The sequence below is a fragment of the Zingiber officinale genome, chromosome 5A, assembly GCF_018446385.1.
Source record: "Zingiber officinale cultivar Zhangliang chromosome 5A, Zo_v1.1, whole genome shotgun sequence".
Lineage (NCBI taxonomy): Eukaryota > Viridiplantae > Streptophyta > Magnoliopsida > Zingiberales > Zingiberaceae > Zingiber > Zingiber officinale.
The window spans coordinates 10,278,746-10,303,548 of record NC_055994.1 but is presented as its reverse complement, the minus strand read 5'-3'; the positions used below and the strand labels follow the sequence as shown (position 1 = coordinate 10,303,548).

General features: G+C 37.0%; 1 protein-coding gene across 1 annotated transcript; it reads right to left on the bottom strand.

Annotated features, from left to right (window-relative positions):
- Window positions 1–22,665: 22,665 nt before the first annotated feature.
- Window positions 22,666–23,904, bottom strand: LOC121979411 (F-box/kelch-repeat protein At3g61590-like). Its single transcript, XM_042531401.1, has one exon. The coding sequence runs from the start codon at window positions 23,902–23,904 to the stop codon at window positions 22,666–22,668; it is 1,239 nt and encodes a 412-aa protein (XP_042387335.1).
- Between the last annotated feature and the right edge of the window lie 899 nt (window positions 23,905–24,803).

Here is a 24,803-nt window from a genome sequence, read left to right as displayed (position 1 = left end):
CATTGCTAAGGGAATATTAATTAGTTCAATGGTGGATGACCTAGTGTTTGAATATGAGCCATTACCATCGACTCATGCTGTCTGGGGTAGCCCTTAGAGAGAAGTACAATGGTGTTAGTCTGAGTAAGCTCCGTCAGCTAACTATCAAGTTTGATAGCTGTAAAAAGTGCTCGAATGTTACCATGGCGCAACATCTCAAGGAGATGGGTAAAATGATTCGAGAGCTTAAGACTGCTGGTTATGCGTTGACCGATGAACAACAGGTTCAGGCAATTATCCGTTCCCTTCATGATTCTTGGGAAACAATGAAACAGAATCTGACCTATAGTGAGAGTATCAAGAGTTTCACTGATGTCTCATGCCATGTGGAACTTGAGGCGGAGAGGATAGAATTTGCAAGGATTTCTAATCAAGCTTTTGTAGCTGAAGGTTCTGGTTCCAAGAATAAGAATAAATGGTTTAAGAAAGGAAAGGGAAAAGGAAAGGAGGCTAATGTTGTTGCTGCGAAAAACCAAATCAAGAAGAACGGAAAGAAATATGGACAAAAACCGAGGAGCAAGTTGACTTGCTTCAATTATGGCAAGAAGGGTCATTTTGCTCGGGAGTGTGCTGAGCCTAAAAAGGTAGATCCATCTTTGTCTTCTTTCCATGAGCAATATGTTGCAAGTACAGTGTTGTTAGCTGATTCGTATCCTTTGTGGATTGTAGATTCAGGAGCAACGAACCACGTAGCTCGTGATTGAGCTATATATGTGGAGTATCGTCGGGTACCAGCTGGCAACAAGTGGATATATGTAGGAAACAATGCAAGAATTGAAGTTAAAGGAATTGGCACTTGCAAGCTCAACCTACGTGGTGGAAGCACCTTGTTTCTACATGATGTCCTGTATGCTCTTGAGATTCGACGGAATCTGGTTTCCATCATTTGTCTTCTTGATTTAGGTTATAATGTAAATTTTTATAGCCGTTATGTGGAACTTCGAATTAACTCTGTGTTAATTGGGTATAGTTTTGTAACAAATGGTTTTATGGTTCTTTATGTAGAACCAAATAATAATGATGGTTGTTTTTCAAATATTGCTCTTACTAGTAATATTGATGTTAATGATGAAATTTGGCATGCTAGATTGGGGCATATAGGACAAGAACGAATGAATAGATTAGCTAAGGAGGGTCTTTTAGGCACTCATGCTAAGATTAACTTGTCTACATGTGAGCATTGTCTTGCTAGAAAGACGACTAGGAAACCATTTGGCAAAGCTATTAGGGCTGAATCACCATTGAAATTAATTCATTCGGATATTTGTGGTCCAATGAATATGAAGGCTAGAAATGAGAGTTCTTATTTCATTACATTTATTGATGACTTCACACATTTTGGTCATGTGTATTTGATTTCTCACAAATCTGAAGCATTGGATTGCTTTATTCGTTACTTGAACGAAGTTGAGAATCAATTAGAACGTAAGGTTAAAACTTTGCGCACTGACCGTGGAGGAGAATATTTGTCTGATCAGTTCAAGACAATGTGTAATGAGAAAGGGATTATTAGACAGCTAGCTATCCCTGGAACTCCACAGCAAAATGGGGTTGCTGAAAGAAGAAATATGACGCTTCTTGAAATGATTAGATTTATGATGGCGCAGGCTAATTTGCCAATCTCCTATTGGGGAGATGCATTATTAGTTGTGACCTATATACTTAACAAAGTGCCTTCAAAGTCAGTTCCATCTACCCCACATGAACGTTGGACAGGCAAAAAGCTGGATTTAAGTAATCTGAGACCTTAGGGGGCAGCTGCCTACGTTCATAATTGTTGGTTGCTACTCGGAAAACCTAGAGGTTCCACTGTACAAAAATTTTGTACAAAGGTCTGAACCTTTTCCTAGCTACCATGTGTTCTTTTAAATTAAATTTTGGATCTCCTGCGGAACTTAACACGTTTGATCCAAAACTTAATCTATTTGTTCTTTAAGGTTTAGACTTGGATCTCCTGCGGAACTTAACACGTTTGATCCAAATCACCTAAGTTATTAATTCCATTAAATATTAATTTCCATAATTGGTTCCCAGTACTGACGTGGCGAGGCACATGACCTTCTTGGATATGGGAGCAACCACCACCGACTAGACAAAACCTTTTATAGAAAGGTAATATTTAATTTCCTAAAATAACTTTAGGTTAACCGAAAAGAACAATCAAATCACAAGGAAAAGAAAAAATAAAATAACACAACATCGAAAAACATATTCGAAATTCTAGAATCGTAAGCCTCTTGTATTTGGTATTATTTCCATAAATAACTAGCATGATGCGGAAAGGAAAAATTACTAGTTATACCTTCTAAAAGACCTCTTGATCTTCTACCGTATTCCTCTTCTAACCTCGGACGTTGTGTGGACAACGATCTTCCGAGATGAGAACCACCAAGCACCTTCTTCTTCCTTACAAGTTTCGGCCACCACAATTCTCCAAGAGAAGTAGAGGTCCGGCCACCACCACCAAGCTCCAAGGGATGCAAGAAACAAAACCACCTTTCTCTCCTTCTTCTCCTAGCTAGAACCGGCCACCATCAAGAGCTCCAAGAGAGGTTGCCACCGGCCATAAGAAGAAGAGAAGAGGAAGAAGCTAGGGCCGGCCACCAAGGAGGAAAAGAGAGGAGAAGAATAATAGAGTTGATCACCCATGAAGGCCTCTACCCCTCTTTTATAATCCTTGGTCTTGGCAAATAAGGAAATTTAATTAAAACTTCCTTAATTCTTTTGCCATGAAAAAGAAAAATTTATTTAATTAAAACAATTTTCCTATTCTCAATTTACATGGCCGGCCACCATCAAGTTATAAACAAGGAGAGTTTTAATTAATTAAAACTTCCTAATTTGTCTCCGAAATTTATAAAAATTTCTCCAATAATTTTCCTTCATGGTGGTTAATAAAAAGGAAATTTTATAAATTAAAATTCTTCTTTTAAACATGTGGATAATTTCAAAAGGAAAGTTATCTCTTAAAATTAAAATCTCTTTTCAATCTACAAATAAGGAAAGATATCAAATCTTTTCTTAATCTTTTATAGAAACTAATAAAAGAGAATATTTAATTTTAAACTTCTCTTTAAATTATTATCCTGGTTAAAAAGGAAAGTTTTTCTTAAAAATAAAATCTCCTTTCAATCTACAAATAAGGAAAGATTTCAAATCTTTTCTTAATCTTTTGTAGAAAGCTTTAAAAGGAAAGATTTAATTTTTAAACTCTCTTTTAAAACTATGATATCCACATAAGAAATAATTTTAATAAAAAATCTTTTTTAATATGATGTGGCCGGCCACCTAAACTTGGGCTCCAAGCTATTGGCCGGCCACCTTAAGGCTTGGCCGGCCCTAAGCTTGAGCTTCAAGCTTAGCTTGGCCGGCCCCTATTGGTTGGGTAAGAAGGTGGGTATGTGGTGGGTATAAATCTCTATATACAAGAGGCTACGATAGGGACCGAGAGGAGGAATTGGTTTTGGTCTCCCGATAAAATTAAGCATCCCGTGCTCGCCCCGAACACACAACTTAATTTTATCAATAATAATTCATTCCACTAGAGAACTATTATTGAACTACCGCACCAATCCCAAATTACATTTTGGGCTCCTTCTTATCATGAGTGTGTTAGTCTCCCTGTGTTTAAGATATCGAATGTCAACTAATTAAGTGAGTTACTGACAACTCATTTAATTAATATCTTAGTCCAAGAGTAGTACCACTCAACCTTATCATCATGTCGGATTAGGTCCACCTGCAGGGTTTAACATGACAATCCTTATGAGCTCCTCTTGAGGACATTATCAACCTAGTATCTCTAGGACACAGTTTCCTTCTATAATCAACAACACACACTATAAGTGATACCATTTCCCAACTTATCGGGCTTATTGATTCATCGAACTAAATCTCACCCATTGATAAATTAAAGAAATAAATATCAAATATATGTGCTTGTTATTATATTAGGATTAAGAGCACAAACTTCCATAATAACCGAGGTCTTTGTTTCTTTATAAAATCAGTATAAAAGAAACGACCTCAAATGGTCCTACTCAATACACTCTAAGGGGGTGCTTGGTCTTTAGAGGGGAATGGGAATGTGAAAGAGTATGATAGAAGTCAAGAATGAGAATGGAAAGGTTTCCATACCCCCCAAAATGCTATGTAATGGCTCATTCCCATGTTTGGAGGAATGAATCCATGGGACCCACCACTAATTACCCAAACCAAGCACCAACATTTCATTCCTTTCCCATTCCCCATTTTCCATACCATCCAACCAAGCACCCCCTAAGTGTACTAGTGTAATTATACAGTCAAGATAAACTGATACCTAATTACACTACGACCTTCTAATGGTTTGTTCCTTTCCATTTTGGTCGTGAGCTACTGTTTATAATTTATAAGGTACTGATAACATGATCCTCTGTGTGTGACACCACACACCATGTTATCTACAATATAAATTAATTGAACAACTACATTTATCATAAATGTAGACATTTGACCAATGTGATTCTTATTACTAGATAAATGTTTATACCAAAAGCTAGGCTTTTAGTATACACCCTAACAATCTCCCACTTATACTAAAAGACTAAGCTGTCATATCTGCTGCCATACATCTGATTCCTAACCCTTCAACATGTCCATCAAAAGCTCTTGCCTTAAGGACCTCGGTGGAAGGATCTATAGGTCATCACCTGATGCAATCTAGGCAACAACAACTTCTCCTCGTTTATACGATTTCTCGTATTGGGTGGTACTTGCGCTATTGTGTTTACTTGCCTTTATAGACTTATGGTTTCTTCGAGTTTGTTATCGCACCAACATTATTACAATAAATTGTAATAATCTTCGGACAAACAAATCATATCTAAGTCTATCTTGAGATTATTGAGTCATTCAGCTTTTATAGCTACCTCAGAGGCTTGCCATATACTAAGCTTCTATGGTGGAGTCCAGAAAAACACCTATGCTTATCACTCTTCCATAGTTATGACTTTACCTCCTAAAGTAAACACAAAACCCCGAGGTTGACTTATTATTGTCCCTATCCGATTGGAAGTCAAAATCCATGCAACCCACAAGGACCAAAATAACTGTCTTGTAAGCTAGCATATAATCTCTAGTGCCTCTAAGGTACTACAATATATGCTTTACTGCAGTCCACTGTCCTTGTCCAGAGTTACTTTGATATCTGCTAACTATGCCTTTGGCAAAACAGATTTCTGATCTCGTACATAGCATACATTAGGCTTCTAACAGCCGTAGCATAAAGAACTGCCTTTATTTCCTTTATCTTCTTTGATGTCTACAGAGACATATCTTTAGATAAAGTTACTCCATCCTTAAAAAGTAAGAAACCTTTCGAGGAGTTTTGCATGCTTAAAACGAGCAAGGATTTTCCGATGTATCAAGCTTGGGATAAGTAAAATATATTTTTCTTTCGATCCCTTATTATTTTAATCTCAAAAATATATACATTCTCCCAAGTCCTTTATATCGAATTATTTGGACAACCATACCCTTACTTCTGACAACATTTTGATATTGTTTCTAACTACCAAAAATGTTATCTACGTATAGTACAAGAAATACCACCACGCTTCCATCACACCTTTTGTATACACAAGACTTATCCAGTTACTAAATAAATCCATAGATCTGGATTACTTTGATAAACCGGATGTTCCAAGACCTTGAAGCTTTGCCTCACTCCATGATTGAGCTTACATAAGATGCTCTTAGCCCTTTGCAATGAACCCTTCTAGTTGCTTTATATGGATGCTTTCTTCAAAACTTCCATTAAGGAATGCTGTCTTGACATCCTCTTGACAAATAGATAAAAGAATCCGGATAGACTTAAGCATGACTACCAGTGAAAAAGTTTCCTTTTTCATCAAGCCTTGCTTTGAAAGTTACTACCTTCCTGTCTATCCCTCTTTTCCTATTATAGACCTTTTTATACCCAACGGCTTTTACACCATTTGGTGATTTTACAAGCTTCCAGATTTTATTAGAATACATATATTCTAATTCTTTTATTCATTACTCTTTGCCAAGATGCTGCATCTTTATCTTGGAGTGCTTCATCATATGACCGGAGATCAGGTTCATGCCCTCCAGGGATCGAGTCCAAAAACTCTCCCAAAACATGAACCTATTTAGGTTGCATAACAATCCTCCCACTACAATAAGACACTTTCTGTAATTGTGTATCAATTTGTGATACGTGTTGCAGTTTTCTTGTGGTATCTCATCTTGTACAGTTCGTACTAGGTTAGACATGTCCTTTATTATTTCCTTAAGAATAAATTTACTTATGAGCACGTGGTTCATTATATAGTCCTTTTCTAAAAAATCAGTCATTGATTCTAACAATGACCTTCTGATTTTTAAGACTATAAACTTACTTTTGTTTATCTAGGATAACTTACAAACAAGTGAACTCCTATCCAACTTATCATTGTCTCTCTTTAACATATGTGCTGGATTACCCGAATCCGAATATGCTTCAAAATAGGTTTTCACCTATTCAGCAATTCTATATGAGTAGAGAGTTCTAACTTGGAAGGTACCATGTTCACTTTCGTTATCAGAGTTTATCCTTAAAACAAATTTGGTAATTTTCTAAATAACTCATCATCTATCTAATTATTTCATAAGAGTCCTTTACTTTCTTTCTACTACACCATTCTGTTGGGTGCAGTTAGTTGGGATTGAATCCCTACTTTTGATAAGTGACTCCTAAATTCTCCCAAGAGGTACTTGCAACTACGATCTTACCATAGTGACATTTACTTTAACATTTCTCCGCATCAGCCTTGTACTCTTTGAACTAATCAAAGTACTTAGTCTTGCGGTACATTAAGTAAATTTATTTGTATCTTGAATAGTTGTCTATAAAATAGATGAAATATTCAATACTACCTCTTGTCTGGATAGTCATAGGATCACACAAATCAGAATGAACCGATTTCAACATATCTTTGACTCCATACCCCTTGGACTTAAAAGCTTCTTGGTTATTTTCCTTCCAAGTAAGACTCGCAGGTTGGAAAGATTTCCACTACTAATGAACCCAAAAGTTCATCAGCTACCAATGAATCCTACTTAAGTTAATATAACCTAGCATTAGATGTCAAAGATATAATTGGTTCATTTTCGAAGGTTGCTTTCTCTTAAGTTAGAAGATGTGTTATTAATTTCCATTTGTTGCATCATGGGAGTTATTGGATTATAAATTGTCAACCAATCATACCAGAATAGATAACTTGCCTATTTTTCTTGATAACAACTTTGTTATCAAAATAGACACAATATCTATTCCATAATAGTTTAGAAACTGAAATCAGGTTCTTTCTAAACTTAGTATGTAAAGACAATTCCTAATAATCCAAATTTTATTCCTATTAGAGAATAAACCTCTCCCACTGCAACAGCTGCTACTTTTGCAGTAGTGCCCATGTGGACGGTGTTTTTTATTTTCATTTAGTTGTCGAGTATCCTGGAACCCTGCAATGAATTGCAGACATGATCAGTGGCTCCCATATCTACACACCAGGTACCGGTAGATAACTCCACTAAACATGTATCAACTAATGAATAAAATACACCTATATTGTTCTTAGTTCTAAGAGGATGCTACCTTAATGTCCAAATTCTATTTCCAATCAATTATAATTGGGACCACTAAGTCTATCCTAAAGTATATCAGCTAGGGATTGACCATCTTCCTAAGAATCACAAAAATATTTGGTTAAGACCAACTCCTTAAAAATCCCCATGAATTTTGTATGTCACGTTAGTGTGGACGTATACAAATTCAAAGAGGAAATTTTATTTAATTTTATTATCTCGTCAACCTTACTTTATGACGAATAAAATAAATAGTTGGTCTATCTTTAATCAAATATTTGGTCAAGACTCTAAATTTAAAATAATATTGATTCCTCTAACAATACTATTTAAATTTACCAACACCTCAAAACACCGTGAATTTTGCATGCCACGTTAGTGTGGACGTATACAAAATCAACATTTGTAAGAGGAGGGTTTTACCCATTAACTATCTTGTCAACGTAACTTTATGACAAATAAAATTATCTCAAACACCGTTAATTTTGTATGCCACGTTAGTGTGGACGTATACAAAATCAATCATTTGTAAGAGGGGTTTTAACCCTTTAATTTTATTATCTTGTCAACCTAGTTTTATGACAAATTAATAGTTGGTTTCATTTGGTCACACAAATAATAGCAGTGACTCCGATGGGGAGGATACTATTAGATGTATCTAAGTGTATACCATTACTTGACACTAAGTCCATTAATAAGATTATGCCCTTCCGCTGGGAAGATCACACGCCTTAATTAACTTCCTATAGTCATCCAAAAATGGAAGTCTGTTCTAGTGATCCGCAAACAAGCTCATCCGTTATGGAGGAAGGCACTCAGAGCCAACGCGCAAGCTTGTTTGCATCACTTACAAACCAGTAATGGAGACCATGGGATTTACTTAAAAATCCCTCTCCCACTTAGTTATTTATTAATGAGGAATTTTAACTATGCTAGCCTACTAAACTTGTAAACTAACATGCACACACAGCACAATATAAAAGCAATAAATAGAAAATCTAATTTTCAACTATTATGGCTTTTATCTCTAGTTGTCCTCCGTGTTGTCATCCCAAGCTGCTGCCATATTTGGCCACCGCCACCGGGTCTAGCTGTCGCATCCATCTTGCTCCTTGTTCCGCTGCGCCTCTGGTCCTTAGAAGGTTCCACGCTTTGCAAGATTCGATCCGCGACATAAATAGAATTTTACAATTTTGATCCTATATTCCATAAAAGGAATGTACATGTATCTAGATCAAAATAAAATCCTAATAAAACTAAATACAGCTCCTGCTGTATTTTATAATACAATCATGCACACACATATAAATGCCCTTGACATGTCCAAGGGTCCAATCACACACATAAAACTATAAGCCATAATAGTTGGATCCTGCATCCACAAAGTTAGCACATCCTACTATTATCCTGCCTAAATTATGTATGACATGTGCATAATTAAACTAATACCAAATACACAGAGGCAAAACCCTAGCTCTGATACCAATTGTTGGTTGCTACTCGGAAAACCTAGAGGTTCCACTGTACAAAAATTTTGTACAAAGGTCTGAACCTTTTCCTAGCTACCATGTGTTCTTTTAAATTAAATTTTGGATCTCCTGCGGAACTTAACACGTTTGATCCAAAACTTAATCTATTTATTCTTTAAGGTTTAGACTTGGATCTCCTGCGGAACTTAACACGTTTGATCCAAATCACCTAAGTTATTAATTCCATTAAATATTAATTTCCATAATTGGTTCCCAGTACTGACATAGCGAGGCACATGACCTTCTTGGATATGGGAGCAACCACCACCGACTAGACAAAACCTTTTATAGAAAGGTAATATTTAATTTCCTAAAATAACTTTAGGTTAACCGAAAAGAACAATCAAATCACAAGGAAAAGAAAAAACAAAAGAACACAACATCGAAAAACATATTCGAAATTCTAGAATCGTAAGCCTCTTGTATTTGGTATTATTTCCATAAATAACTAGCATGATGCGGAAAGGAAAAATTACTAGTTATACCTTCTAAAAGACCTCTTGATCTTCTACCGTATTCCTCTTCTAACCTCGGACGTTGTGTGGACAACGATCTTCCGAGATGAGAACCACCAAGCACCTTCTTCTTCCTTACAAGTTTCGCCACCACAATTCTCCAAGAGAAGTAGAGGTCCGCCACCACCACCAAGCTCCAAGGGATGCAAGAAACAAAACCACCTTTCTCCTTCTTCTCCTAGCTAGAACCGCCACCATCAAGAGCTCCAAAGAGAGGTTGCCACGGCCATAAGAAGAAGAGAATAGGAAGAAGTTAGGGCCACCAAGGAGGAAAAGAGAGGAGAAGAATAATAGAGTTGATCACCCATGAAGGCACCTCTACCCCTCTTTTATAATCCTTGGTCTTGGCAAATAAGGAAATTTAATTAAAACTTCCTTAATTCTTTTGCCATGGAAAAGAAAAATTTATTTAATTAAAACAATTTTCCTATTCTCAATTTACATGGCCGCCACCATCAAGTTATAAACAAGGAGAGTTTTAATTAATTAAACTTCCTAATTTGTCTCCGAAATTTATAAAAATTTCTCCAATAATTTCCCTTCATGGTGGTTAATAAAAAGGAAATTTTATAAATTAAAATTCTTCTTTTAAACATGTGGATAATTTTCAAAAGGAAAGTTATCTCTTAAAAATTAAAATCTCTTTTCAATCTACAAATAAGGAAAGATATCAAATCTTTTTTTAATCTTTTGTAGAAACTAATAAAAGAGAATATTTAATTTTTAAACTTCTCTTTTAAATTATTATCATGGTTAAAAAGGAGAGTTTTTCTTAAAAAATAAAATCTCCTTTCAATCTACAAATAAGGAAAGATTTCAAATCTTTTCTTATTCTTTTGTAGAAAGCTTTTAAAAGGAAAGATTTAATTTTTAAACTCTCTTTTAAAACTATGATATCCACATAAGAAATAATTTTAATAAAAATTTAATATGATGTGGCCGGCCACCTAAGCTTGGGCTCCAAGCTATTGGCCGGCCACCTTAAGGCCAACCTTTAGGCTTGGCCGGCCCTAAGCTTGAGCTTCAAGCTTAGCTTGGCCGGCCCCTATTGGTTGGGTAAGAAGGTGGGTATGTGGTGGGTATAAATCTCTATATACAAGAGGCTACGATAGGGACCGAGAGGAGGAATTGGTTTTGGTCTCCCGATAAAATTAAGCATCCCGTGTTCGCCCCGAACACACAACTTAATTTTATCAATAATAATTCATTCCACTAGAGAACTATTATTGAACTACCGCACCAATCCCAAATTACATTTTGGGCTCCTTCTTATCATGAGTGTGTTAGTCTCCCTGTGTTTAAGATATCGAATGTCCACTAATTAAGTGAGTTACTGACAACTCATTTAATTAATATCTTAGTCCAAGAGTAGTACCACTCAACCTTATCATCATGTCGGACTAGGTCCACCTGCAGGGTTTAACATGACAATCCTTATGAGCTCCTCTTGAGGACATTATCAACCTAGTATCTCTAGGACACAGTTTCCTTCTATAATCAACAACACACACTATAAGTGATACCATTTCCCAACTTATCGGGCTTATTGATTCATCGAACTAAATCTCACCCATTGATAAATTAAAGAAATAAATATCAAATATATGTGCTTGTTATTATATTAGAATTAAGAGCACACACTTCCATAATAACCGAGGTCTTTGTTTCTTTATAAAATCAGTATAAAAGAAACGACCTCAAATGGTCCTACTCAATACACTCTAAGTGTACTAGTGTAATTATACAGTCAAGATAAACTGATACCTAATTACACTACGACCTTCTAATGGTTTGTTCCTTTCCATTTTGGTCGTGAGCTACTGTTTATAATTTATAAGGTACTGATAACATGATCCTCTGTGTGTGACACCACACACCATGTTATCTACAATATAAATTAATTGAACAACTACATTTATCATAAATGTAGACATTTGACCAATGTGATTCTTATTACTAGATAAATGTTTATACCAAAAGCTAGGCTTTTAGTATACACCCTAACAATAATAAGACTCACGAACATGGAAAATTGGGACCCAGAGGTAAGAAGTGTATCTTTATAAGGTATTCTGAGACTTTTAAGGGTTATGTTTTTATTGGTGAGCGATAAGATGGAACCATCTCTGAGATAGAGTCAAGAGATGCTACTTTTCTAGAAACTGAGTTCCCAACACGAGGTGAAGTTGATAAGATAATTCCTCTATATGAGATAGAGGAGGAGGATAATGTTCGGTTTTCAACAAATCAGGAGATGTCTGAATTTAGTCAACCGAGTGGGAGTTATTTGCCACTGAATGAGTTAGTTTCTCAACAGTCTAAACTTCAAAGAAGTAGTCGTCAGATTATTCCTCAGAGAAGGTTTGATATTGAGAATGAGACATTGATGGTTCTCCCAGTTGACGATGAGGAACCTCGAACAATTGAGGAAGCTTTGAGAAGCTCAGTTAGAAAAGAATGGAAAGTTGCAATGGACGAAGAAATGGAGTCAATGAGAAAGAATTAAGTTTGGGATTTAGTCGATCTTCCTCCGGGCCGAAGGGCCATTGGGAATAAGTTGATTCTCAAAGTAAAGAGGAAAGCAGATGGATCGATTAATCGATACAAAGTTCAATTAGTTGCAAAAAGATATACCCAAATGGAGGGTATTGATTTTGAAGAAACATTCTCCCCAGTTGTAAAGTTTGTGTCAATATGTGTCATCCTAGCTATAGTAGCGCAATATGACATGGAATTACATCAAATGGATATAAAAATGGCTTTCCTTAATGGTAATCTTGACGAAGAAATCTATATGGTACAACCAGAAGGTTATGTTGTTGAAGGCCAAGAGAAAAGAGTATGTAGACTTAGGAAGTCTATATATGGGCTAAAGTAAGCGTCAAGACAGTGGAACATAAGATTTAATTAAGTAATATTGTCTATGGTTTCGAAATGATCAATGAGGATCATTGTGTTTACCTAAGAAAGAAAAAAAAAAAGGGAAAGTTTGTCATTTTGTTATTATATGTTGATGATATGCTAATAGTTAGAAGCGACATAAAGTGTGTGATAGAAGTCAAATCCTGACTTTCATCACAATTTTACATAATAGATATGGGAGAAGCAGAGTACATCTTAGGAGTGAAGATCGTTAGAGACCGATCAAAAAGGCTTTTGGGTTTATCTCAAGAAACTTATATCACTAAGATGCTAAAACACTTCAATATGTCAGATTACAATATTGAACAGATGCCTATAGCAAAAGGTACTGTTTTGAGCAAAAGTATGTATCCCAAGACTCGTGAGGAAATAGCCGAAATGAAGAAAAAACCATATGCCAATGCTATTGGTAGTTTGATGTACACTATGTTGTGTACTTGTCTTGATATAAGCTATGCTGTTGGCTTAGTCATTTCCAGTCAAATCCAGGATCAAGACGCTAGAAAGCGGCGAAGAGGATATTCAGATATCTTAAAGGAACAGCTGATTATTGCCTCTGTTTTCAAGGATCAGATATGAGGCTTAGTGGCTACTCAGATCCAGATTGGACAGGGGACTTTGATGACAGAAAATCCACATCTGGCTATGTCTTCTTGCTGAATGATGGCGCCATCTCATGAAACAGCAAGAAGCAGACTTGTGTAGCCTTGTCGACAATGGAAGCTGAGTATGTGGCTTGTGCAGTGGCTGTGCAAGAGGTTGTCTGGCTAAGAAGGTTTCTAAAGCATCTGAAGATTGCTGAGGACAGTGGGAGTCCTGTTACAGTGTACTGTGACAGTCAAGCTGCAATAGCTTTTTCCAAGGATCCCAAATATCACAGCAAAGGCAAGCATATAGAAATTAAGTATAATTTTGTAAGGGATATTGTTGACAAGAAAAAGGTTATTCTTGAGTACATCCCTACACGAAATATGCTTGCTGATCCTTTTACTAAGCCATTGACTAAAGAGTCATTTTATGGACATGTGAAGTCTTTGGAACTTCGAAGAATGTAACTAATTGTAAAGACATTTTGATAAATGAAAATGTCATGATTTATTCAGTGTATATGTCTTGGTTACATTCGAATAAAAGTCTCGATAAGCATGTTGGCATATTGAGATTGGTCCACTCACATGGACAATCATCTCTATTTGTTAGTACAAATAGAGGTAAGACTGTTGCTTATGGGACAGCTTATGTAGCTGTGAATAGAGACATACCCATAAGTTAAGGTCACCTTGATAATTGTATCAAGATGATATCATTTATTTAATGATTGAAGTAAATGCACCAACCATATACTGAATCTGCTTAAAGGCCAGATTGGAATTTATATTTTGAATTCAGGATTAGACATTGAGAATGTCTAGATCGAAATCTGTACGATGTTAAATTTTGGGAAATACATGTGCTCTTTTTGGTAAAGAGAATAACATCGTCGCATGTGATTCATACCACATGTGCTATTGTAACGCCCGAAAATTCTCAAATTATTTTTAGAAATATTCTATGATTTTTCTAGAATTTTTAGATATTTTTCCGGAATTTTCCGAGTAGCGGAAGCAGCAAAAATAATTAGAACCGCAAAATAGCTTAGGCGGGAATCGAACCCGAGACCTATGGCTTAGGGATAATATTGGGAACCAGTTGAACCCAGCAGGGCCGTGCTGAAAGGAAAGGGAACCAATTATAATTATAATTGGGTTGGCCGAATTAGTTACTTAGTATAAATAGGAAGGTTAAGTTGGGGGTTGGTTTATTTTGAGAACTTGGTTCGGCAATATCAAATTTCACCGTGACCTATCCCTCTCCCAAAAACCTTCACCGCCGCCCACTCCTCTTCCTCCTCCTCTCTCGGCGCCCAAGCCCCAAGGGCTCTCGGATCACCTTCCGGCGACGACTCCAACACGAAAGAGGTTCTTCTCCGCGAGAGGAACGCGAAGACGTGAGCGGATCGTCGAAAAGGTCATTTACACCGGAATTCTAGCGAATAGAATCGTAAGAAATTACGAACAGGAGGTAAGAAACCCCTCACCTGCAGTATAATAGCTCCGTTTGATTTCCTACGCATTAGTTTTAGCTATATGCAGTTTTTTTTCGGCACTTAGGGTGTGTTTAAACCCTCCTCGAGGATTAGGGATCTAGTTGAGCACCTCTAGACGGGCCGGACACGTTGTTCTCCTTTAGTTGGAGATTCTAGACGTTGTCGGGTGCCTAGAGGTGACCTCCCTATTAGAGGAGAGAGTTGGAGCACACCAAGTGTTCGGTAAAATGTTAGTGTAGCTAAATACCACCTCAGTTATGTTTAATAGCTCAGTTAAATGCATTAGAAGCGTTTAAAACAATAAATCAGTGTATTTTAGCTTATATGGGACTACGGTCCAATGGGTGGGCTCCCATAGTCGCCTCTAGGTTCAGACAACCTAGCTCTAGGTTCAGATAACCTAGAAACAGCAAGTTAGAACAGTTAGCTATATTTAGTATTTTATTTTCAGTGGCACTGTACTGGATCAGATATCCATTGAGTTGGACTCCCACAGTCGTCCCTAGGTTTAGATAACCTAGTTAACCCTACTAAATTCGGGACTTGCAAACCCGGGTCTAGTTAGGGATGTGCGCACAACAAGTACAGTTGCCGGGCCCAAACAGCATGATTATGTATTTTCACTTATTATGAAATAGTTTTCAAAACTCAAAATTAGTTATATTAGTTGAGGTTGATTTCAGTATCAGTTTAGCTTCAGTTTAGCTCTTCCTTGTTTATACCTTATGATAGCTTATGTTCAGCTTATGTTATGTCATGCTTTGTATGATATCATGCCATGCCATGCTTGCATATTCAGTATGTTTTTTTCAAACAGCATGATTTAAAATCATATCTGCATTGTGTGCATGATTTAGTGAGGTAGATGGTTTCTTACTAAGCTTTAAGCTTACAGATTCTACTTTTCCTTATACTGCAGATAAAGGTAAAGGAAAGATGGACTAGCAGTGGAGGCTGGAGGACAATGCAAAGGATGGTGTGTGTGGCAGGAACTGGAATGAAGATCCTAGGGATCTAGTTTTATTTTACTACGCATTAGAACTTGTAGCAAGTATAGTTATTAAAGTCTTATCTCTTTTCCCTTATGCTTCGCATCCTGGTATGGTTAATGGTATGAACTAGTGAACATGCTTAATATTATGTCTTGAATGTTACCCAATGCATGATAGAATAGTTATTAGCATTTGTAGAGTGTTTCACTGATTTTGGCACGAAATCTGCTGAAATCAGAGTTTCAGCCTGAAATCAGAAACCCCTGATCGGTCAGTAGACCGATCAGGGAGTCTTTGATCGGTCGGTAGACCGATCAGGGACCTGATTTCTACGAACAGCAACTTTCTGTTCGTATTCTGATCGATCTGTGGATCAATCAGGAGCTGGGGAAGCCTCTGATCGGTCGGTAGACCGATCAGCGATCTGGTTTCTGCGAACAGAACTTTCTGTTCGTTCCCTGATCGATCCGTGGATAGATCAGGAGCTGGATCGCGGCTCACTGATCGGTCAGCAGACCGATCAGGGACCATCTTGATCGGTCGGCAGTCCGATCCAGCAGCGTACAAAATTACAGCCTAGTTATGGATCGGTCGGTTGAACGATCCGGAGTCTCCTACCGTACCAGTATCAGTAGATCGGTCCGTGGATCGATCCGAAGTTAATAGTTTAGAAAAAATTTAAATTAGATCAGCTTTCCGCACAGTATAGCACAGCGTAACTGTAGCGATTCGACCTTACAGCCTAGTAGTAGAAGGCAGGTCGTTACAGCTATGGCGACAAGAAGGGTAGTAGGAGAATATATCCCTGCTTCTCTACTATGTGAGACCCTTAAGATTATAAGTTAATCTCAATTTTACCCTAAGTGACTATTTAGCTGTCTACTTGAAGACTCAGTGGCGGATCCAGACAAAAAAAGAAAGAGGGTGCTCAAAGAAGGGAGATGGAGCTTGTCTTCCTTCTCGCTGTCCCTCGGACTGCAACATACTGATGGAATTTTCCGAGAGCAAGGGGGTGCTCAAGCACACCCCCGCTCCCCCCTAGATCCACCACTGCTTGAAGTTATGATCAGTGTCTGCTACTTTAGCATGTTTCCTATTGGCTATGAAGGATTCGGTCTATGGAGCATAACTAGGAAAGCAACTTATTAGAATGAATGAATTCTAGCTAAAAAGGAAGATTAAGATTGATTTACATCTGTGACATTTATTCACTGGTACCGGTTACATTTTTAGTTCAGTACATAAAATGTAATTATGAATAATTTGTTTGATTGGAGATGTTGAACATGCTCTTGACATATGGTTAATATGAGGGATTAGAGATGTTCATGAGATGATGTAAATAATTTAATCTGGGGTAAAGGCAAGCCATTTATGTCTTTGATTCGTTCTATGGACATTTATATCTCTGATTCGTTCTATGGAGTAACTAAGTAAGGTGTGACAATCTTATTAGCAATTGAATGCTCATTGTGCTTGCTGTCGCACGAACCATTTTCCCTAATGTATGGAATGGATGTTCTTATTTGGTCTTTGTGACTAAATTTTCCTCTGGTCTTCGTGACTTGATCCTCATAAAGTCTTCGTGACTTATTTGGTCTTTGTGACTAAATTTTGCTCTGATCTTCGTGACTTGATCCTCATAAGGTCTTCGTGACTTATTTAGTTTTTGTGACTAATTTCGCTCTGCTCTTCGTGACATGATCACCTTGTAATCTATGTGACTGACATGGTCTATGTGACCATATGGATTGACTTGGACGAGTGGGAGATGTTAGGCGTTACTGGAGACGAAGGGTTCCCCTTCGTTACTCCCTTTGCTGTAAACGTCAAGGAGACGAAGGGGCGTCCTTTCCCCTTCGTCTTCCTCAGGCTTCCTATAAAAGTAGCGTCCAAGCACAGATCCAAAGGGGAGGGGAATAAGAGGATGCGAAGGTGACCCGAGAGCATTGCCAAGCTGTGAGGTGTAGGGATGACAATTTCACCCGAACCCGATGGGGGATCCGACATCTGACTCGAATGGAGGAGGGTATGGAGGGACTATCAATACCCGATACCCGACCCGAATACCCGATTAAATAATATATATACATATATTAAATAAATTTTTTTTTCTAAAATCCACTTACTATTTTTTGTTGATATTAGTAGGCGTATATAGATGTTTAATTTATTTTTTTTAATTATATATATATATATATATATATATATATATATATATATATATATATATATATATATATATATATTAATAGGATGTTAATTTTAATATGTTTTTGTTGAATGATAATAGCTCGATAGAAAGAAGAAAATTACACGTATAGAATATATCCGGTCCTTCAATGGGTATGACTATACCCATTGGATATCCTATACCCGATGGGTATGGGTATGGAGGATATAGAATCCGACTCGAGCCCGACCCATTGTCATCCCTAGTGAGGTGATCATCAGTGAGCAAAGGGAGAACATCCAGAGGCTGGGATTTGGCTCATGAACCTTGAAGCGTTTTCTGGCAGTTCCGTGATCGTGCTTCCGACAGCGGCAACCTCTTTGTCGACCGGCGGTTCTGCAGCGACGTCTCCAGCGATTCAGTGTGAGTGGTTATCGCTTTGCTTTGTTAAAATTTTCATGCTCTCAAAATTACCAACACCTTCCCTCAATTCCCACCGTGTACAACCAGAATTTTGAGGCTATGAAGCCGCCGTTATCCTCAGATCCCTCTCGATGAGGAGATTACAAAGTCGTCTTTGTATTCTTCTGCCCTTGTAAGTTGAAAGACTTCTTGTTCTTTGTTAGCGCAGGAGATGAGAAGTGGACGATGATCCCTAGAGGTCTATGTTACTATGCCGACATAGCCTTCCACGATGGCAAGCTCTATGAGGTATCACAAACCAAAGAAAATAATAAGGTGATCGTGGAGGCATACGATCTCTCTGTGCCGAATTCAACTCCGACAAGGATGTGGGTGGTGGGTTTGCCATACATTAGGAATTTTACTCTCCACATGTGCTTTTTTTGTACACCTGAAGGTGATTTATAGATCGCGCGGGTAATTATCATGAACAAAGTATCGGAACATCATATTAAGAAACTAAAAGTTTGGAAGGTTGATACAAATAAAGGCGCCATCATCCCAATGAATAATTTGGGGAAGTATGCTCTATTTATGGGCTCAACCTCTTCTCTTTGCCTCGATACTTCTTCATTGCCGGATTTGAAGTCGAACTCCATCTATATCTCGAATTACTGGGGTGATAACGTGGTTTACAACATGGAGGACAAACGCTTCACCTCATTGAATTTGCCTTGATTGTCATCTCCAGAGCTGCAACGGCCTGTGCTAGTTTGGTTTACTCCATCTTGTGTATGCTGATCCAATGTAAATTTAAAGTTTTTAATATTTTTTTTAGACTTCAAATTTATTCCAATTATTGTAGTTATATAAACTCGTATATGAACATTTTGAAATTCTGATAATAATATAGCAGTTGAATTTTGTGTAATTTTCTTTATTATTATTTTTTTAAAAAGTCGTATCTATAATTTTTGGTATTTTTTATATATAAAGCAGTAGGTATGTACCATTGAAGCTAAGCAATCATCTTCTTATATATACATAATACATGAAAACAAATTTGTACAGAGCACTCAAACTACTACGATACATATGATCAGAATTACTTAACTAAAGGTTCAAGCTCGAGATATCATCTGCGTAGCTAGTGATTAAAAGGACATATATATCAAGGTCGAGGGAGGAGAACGTGCACAGCTATATATATACACTTAACAAACTGAAACACTTCCCCGCGCTAGTTAGCAGGTCTCTTCCTCCTCCGGCGGTGATGCGGCAGGTGGAGAAGCTCGGTGGCCGGCGGAAGGTGCTGGTCCACCTCGCGACGGCGTTGAGGAGTATTTCATGGACATAAATCTAACATAAGTTTGCTTTTAAAAGTGTCATTTGTTTTCACTAACAAAAAGTTTTTTTAATATAAACATTTTTTATTGATAGTTGGTTATTGGGTGATGAGTCACTTGAGCTTCTTAATTTATCCGGTGAACAACTCATAATATATCTATTTGTATAAATTTGGCAAGGATTTTTTTGTGAAAAGTGGCAGCAAACAATTTGAAAATATTTTGATTCCTCTCATTAGCCTATGAGCTAGCTCTGTCAATCCTATTTGATCATATCCTTTTTTATATGAGTTATATCCCTAAAAAAATCAACAATTTGTTTTGTACAAGAAATATGAGGCATATCTAATTATTTGTCTTGATAAAAATAGCAAATAAAGTAACAAATTATCCCAAACCATCAATGGACTTTATTTTTTCAACTATGAGGACTTTCCCTTTTAATTCACTCTACGGGGTCATCTCTCTCCAAGGTCTGCCTAGTTTAGATCTTGCGTAACGTTACATCTCATTAGCCTAGAAGGAATCAATCCTTTGGGGTAACATAGAAGACCCATTACTCTCTGATTCGTCAGTCTCTCGAATTGAGGAGAAAAAAGCCGCGAATAAGATAGTTGGTGGTAAAGAACACGGGGAAGAATATCTTTCTTTATTTATGAAACAATAAACAAAGAAAATCAGAATGAAATTGATGAGATTGAAATAAAGTCGGAAGGTTGTCAACTGAAATGGTCGGGAAGGATAAGGGAAAGCAAGGGTCAAAACTGAATCAATTTGAGTACAGTGGTACGTTCACATGTGCAATTGGTGTCTGATATAGACCTAGTCTAATCCGGATTTGGTGAGAAATCATGATTTTTCTCTTTCTCAAAACGTATTAGCCAAACTAAAAAAGAAAATACTTTCAAAGAAGTATGATCTTTCGCTGCTACGACTGAAGTTTGTCAATAATAAGGACGACCTTAAAGAGTTCTTAATGGAATACTTCTTCGATTATCCCGATGTACTAGTTGAGAAATGGTCCGAGGATTCTTTACTCATAGGTGTTGTGACACTAAAGAGTAAAGAAGACGCTCTAGTACTGAAGGCTCTATCATTAACGTTACTCTGCCTCTATCAAGGGGGCCTGCTTAAAGACTGTTTCCAACTGGATGATCTGGTTGCTTCCTTTCATTCCGGTCTTCAACTAATAGGAAAGGCTCAGAAAATTTACAAGATAGATCTTGAGCTTTCTAAAAAGTTTCTACCAATCCATGTATTTGATGAAAAGATTCAATCTATAGTTGGAGATTATTTCCTTTACAGACTAATCTCATCTTTTCTTGTTAATCCTATATTGGATGATTATGGTTTTAATATGAGGGGTCTGCTGGGTATTGGTGGCATTCCCCTTTAGGTGAAATAACAAAGGTCTTATTCCATCTTTTCCTTAAGAAGACCTTTAATCATGAATTTCCTATATTATAACATTTGCCAACCTGGTACTCTTTGGCTTCAAAAAAAAGGCTTGTTCCATAACTAGCTTTCCTTTTATCCTCTAGTTGCATGCTGAGATAACTATTGTCTGCTTATAAAGATGAAAGAGCAACATCTGAAAACATAGTATCAAAAAACAATTCAATCTTATCCAATCTCTCCATCCCCGACCTTTTTGGCTACGCCACCATATGATCACGTTGGTCCACTGTGGCCGATAAGATCTATCGCCATCCTGATGATCAACACCTGCAAATTTCATGGCTTGTGCCAAAAACCAATTCCTTATTAATGGAGAAATTAACGTTCGAAACACCTATGACTTCTTTAGTCTATCAAATAACCGTGAGTGTAATATCCCAAGTTACACTCCTCACATCCTTAAGAAAGTCGTCAGATCTTAATTCTCATGGTTGGCTCATAACCACAAACAAGGTTATTGTCATCTCCAAGGTTGCAGCCAGTGCTAGTTTGGTTTACTCCGACTATGCATGCTGATCCAATGTAAATTTAAAGCTTTCATTATTTTTAATAATTTCTTTTCATAGACTTAGAATTGATTTTAATTATTGTAGAGTTATATAAAATCGTATATGAACATTTTGAAATTATGATAATAATATAACTGTTGAATTTTGTGTCACTTCCTTGCTAAAATTTTAAAACCGTATATGTAATTTTTGGTATTTTTTTATGGGATGCCCTCCACTTTATGCCAATTTTGAACCGGTTCGCATTATTTTTTTAGTCTTTAAATTCATTAATTAGCAGTGTCAATCAAAATTCAAAACATATTAAATGATGCGATTTTTTAAATAGAGCTAAAAACCTAAAACGTGTTAGAAAGAAAAAAAATTAACAAAAAAAAATACAGATAGAAAGGAAAAATCTTAATAAAAAAGAAAAAAAATCTTAACCTACTTAAATTTTAAACATACTCAAAATTCTAAAATATAAAAGATTATGAAAAATACCTTAAATATTAAAAAAACTAAAAATTATATAAAAAACAATAATTTACTACTACTACTACTACTACTAATAATAATAAAATTATTCCTTAGACTCATATGATTTAATTGCTCCCATAGCTTAAATTTTCCTTCATGCATAGTTTAAGTTCATGTAGCTTAAGAGACAAAAATTTATTTAAAGCTCACGATTTAATAAAAAGCCAAGAACATGGGTAAATAAAACATAAGATTATATAAATAAAATAAAATTTTAAATATATATAAATGTGTACTTTATAAAATATTAAATATAACATAATGTGTTTTCTTTAGATCGATGTATTATTTATTATCGATACTTTTTAATATAATTCAAACTTTAATAAAGGATGTAATTAATAATCCATTTTGCGTATATGACTAGTCCACTTTAAACAACTTAAAGTCCATAAACAGTTTGAAATTAGTCATGATTTCTCATGAGATGGCAAAGATGCATGTTGAAATTCGTTACTCTATATATCTTATATAGACAGATGAACAAAGTCATAATGAAAATAAGCTAAAAAAATATAGTTGTAAATGAAGCATGCAACAGAGAGATCAAGAGGAGACGTCAAGCCTCGGTTCGAAGCAGAAGCCACAGTAGTTTAGGGACCCGAACTGCAATGGCTCAGTGCAGGGGCGCGGGCACGGACACATCTGGCTAGACCATTTCCACACCTTCTGCCTCATGTCGAAGGTCAGTAGCGCCGGCCACACCGAGGAGTGCATGAAAAGGAAGTCGCCGGCACCGCAGCAGCTGAAGATGGAATTGTTGCTGTTTAACGTCATGTACACAGAGTTCGGCATTTGAGCCACCTCCCGCCATGTCTTATCCTCAAGTTCCAAAATCACCACTCCCCCGTGCGGCGGCCAGTTGTCTTTCACGCCGACCATGACCAATTTGTTTGATAGGTTGATCAACCTAGCAAAGACAAGAGGGTATGGACCACGAATTGATTCTTGAATCAGAGACTCTATGCTTGAGGGCGGCTTGGCGAGGTCGAACGCCACTAAGAAGGGGGGATGCTCCCGGTACAGGCCCATCAAGTAGTAGAGCACGTTGTTGCATATGACGGCCTCGTCGCTGCCCATCCAGAAGCTGATGTCTTGGTCGAAGGGTGTGGCCCACAATTGTGTGGCCGATTCGTAGATGTGGACAGATAAGTGCCAATGACAGGGCTTCCCTGTAGTCACGGTGTGGGTGCACTTGGCGACGACCACGGTGTAGCCGTGCGTGCGGAAGTCGAATGACAAGGCGAGCGCGTTGTAGTGGGGAGAAGAGCCGCCGGGGACTTGAGGAAGCAGCTTCCAGTCTCTCTTGATGGGATTTCCGACCAATAAGAGGTTTCCTTCTTTGAGATTCATCAAGCAGACAAGGCCACAGGAGGAGGACGTGCGCCAGATGCTCTTTTCTAATTGGGGGAAGTCGAAGTCGTACCACCGGAGGAGACAAGGGTCGTACACGCGGCCTGAGAAGGCGCAGTCGATAAAGCAGGACCCGAAGAATAACGGCTTCTGTGGCGCCATCATCGCCCACGACAACTGGGGGCAGGAGTGAACCACCTCGTACCACCGTTTGCACACGATGCTCAATTTGATGATGTTGGCGATGGGCAACAAGGAGAGCACCTTCTGCAGGAGTTCGTCCGGTAGGTTGGCATCCCACGAGAGCAATGTTCCCTTGCCTTCTTCTTCCTCCTCCTCGCCGTCACTATCTCTAGGCATCGTCCTGATCTCTGCAACCTCATGGTGGATGGGATAACTCTCCTTCCGCGACTCCTCCATGATGAAGAACATAGATCGTAAACAAGTACCGCCTGAACAAAAAGGGCTAAATCAAGAATAGGAATATGAGGGAAAAAAACCTCAAAATTCTACATCGGAATGATACGAAAGACAAAACCTAATTGTAATTGCGACCTGTTATCTATCAATCTCTCTGCTCCCCCTTAAATAAGGCGTTCCCCCTTAATAAATTTTACATATATTATTACTTTGTTTTGATTAATATATTACGTTAGGACTTGTTCCTCTTTTATAAAATTTAATAAATAAAAAAGTTAATATATAATTAATATAGGAAAACAGAAAAGATCAATAACAGATATTTTTTTAAATACCCTATTTTAAAAAATTAGATTACCTTAGGACTTGTTCCTCTTTATGATTTAGTTTAATAATCTATAAAAAAAATTTCTATAGGACTCGACCCATCATCGAGTTGGATACATACATTAAAAAAAAAAAGAAACTACTGTAAAGACGGCTACTCTACAATTACTTCATCTTTCAGTTGTGGAAAATAAAAATTAGATTTTTTAATCTGTTGAAATTTTCATAAAAGGTATTTTATTTTTTCACAAAAGAATCGGTCATATTTTATTAAAATAATTAGGATTTATAAGAAAAAGGTTTTTTTTTCAAATTGACTAATATTAAATTAATAGTTCAGTTCCATAAAATTTTTTCACTGATTATCATAGATGGTCAATATTTTTAGACATGCTTTTCATTGAAAAGAAAATCTCTATAATATATCTTAGCTGAGATTCAATTCTCATATCACTTGATCATTTAACTATTACACCATTATCCGGGACATAATCAGTTGCATTATTAGACTAAAAAAACGATTAAGATAAAATATACTAGACAAAATATTTATTAAAATATTACCCTTTTCTTTTTTCCTCAAG

Bases quoted from the DNA above. Each gene is read 5' to 3' on its own strand.
- LOC121979411 (XM_042531401.1), bottom strand. From the start codon at position 23,904: ATGTTCTTCATCATGGAGGAGTCGCGGAAGGAGAGTTATCCCATCCAC.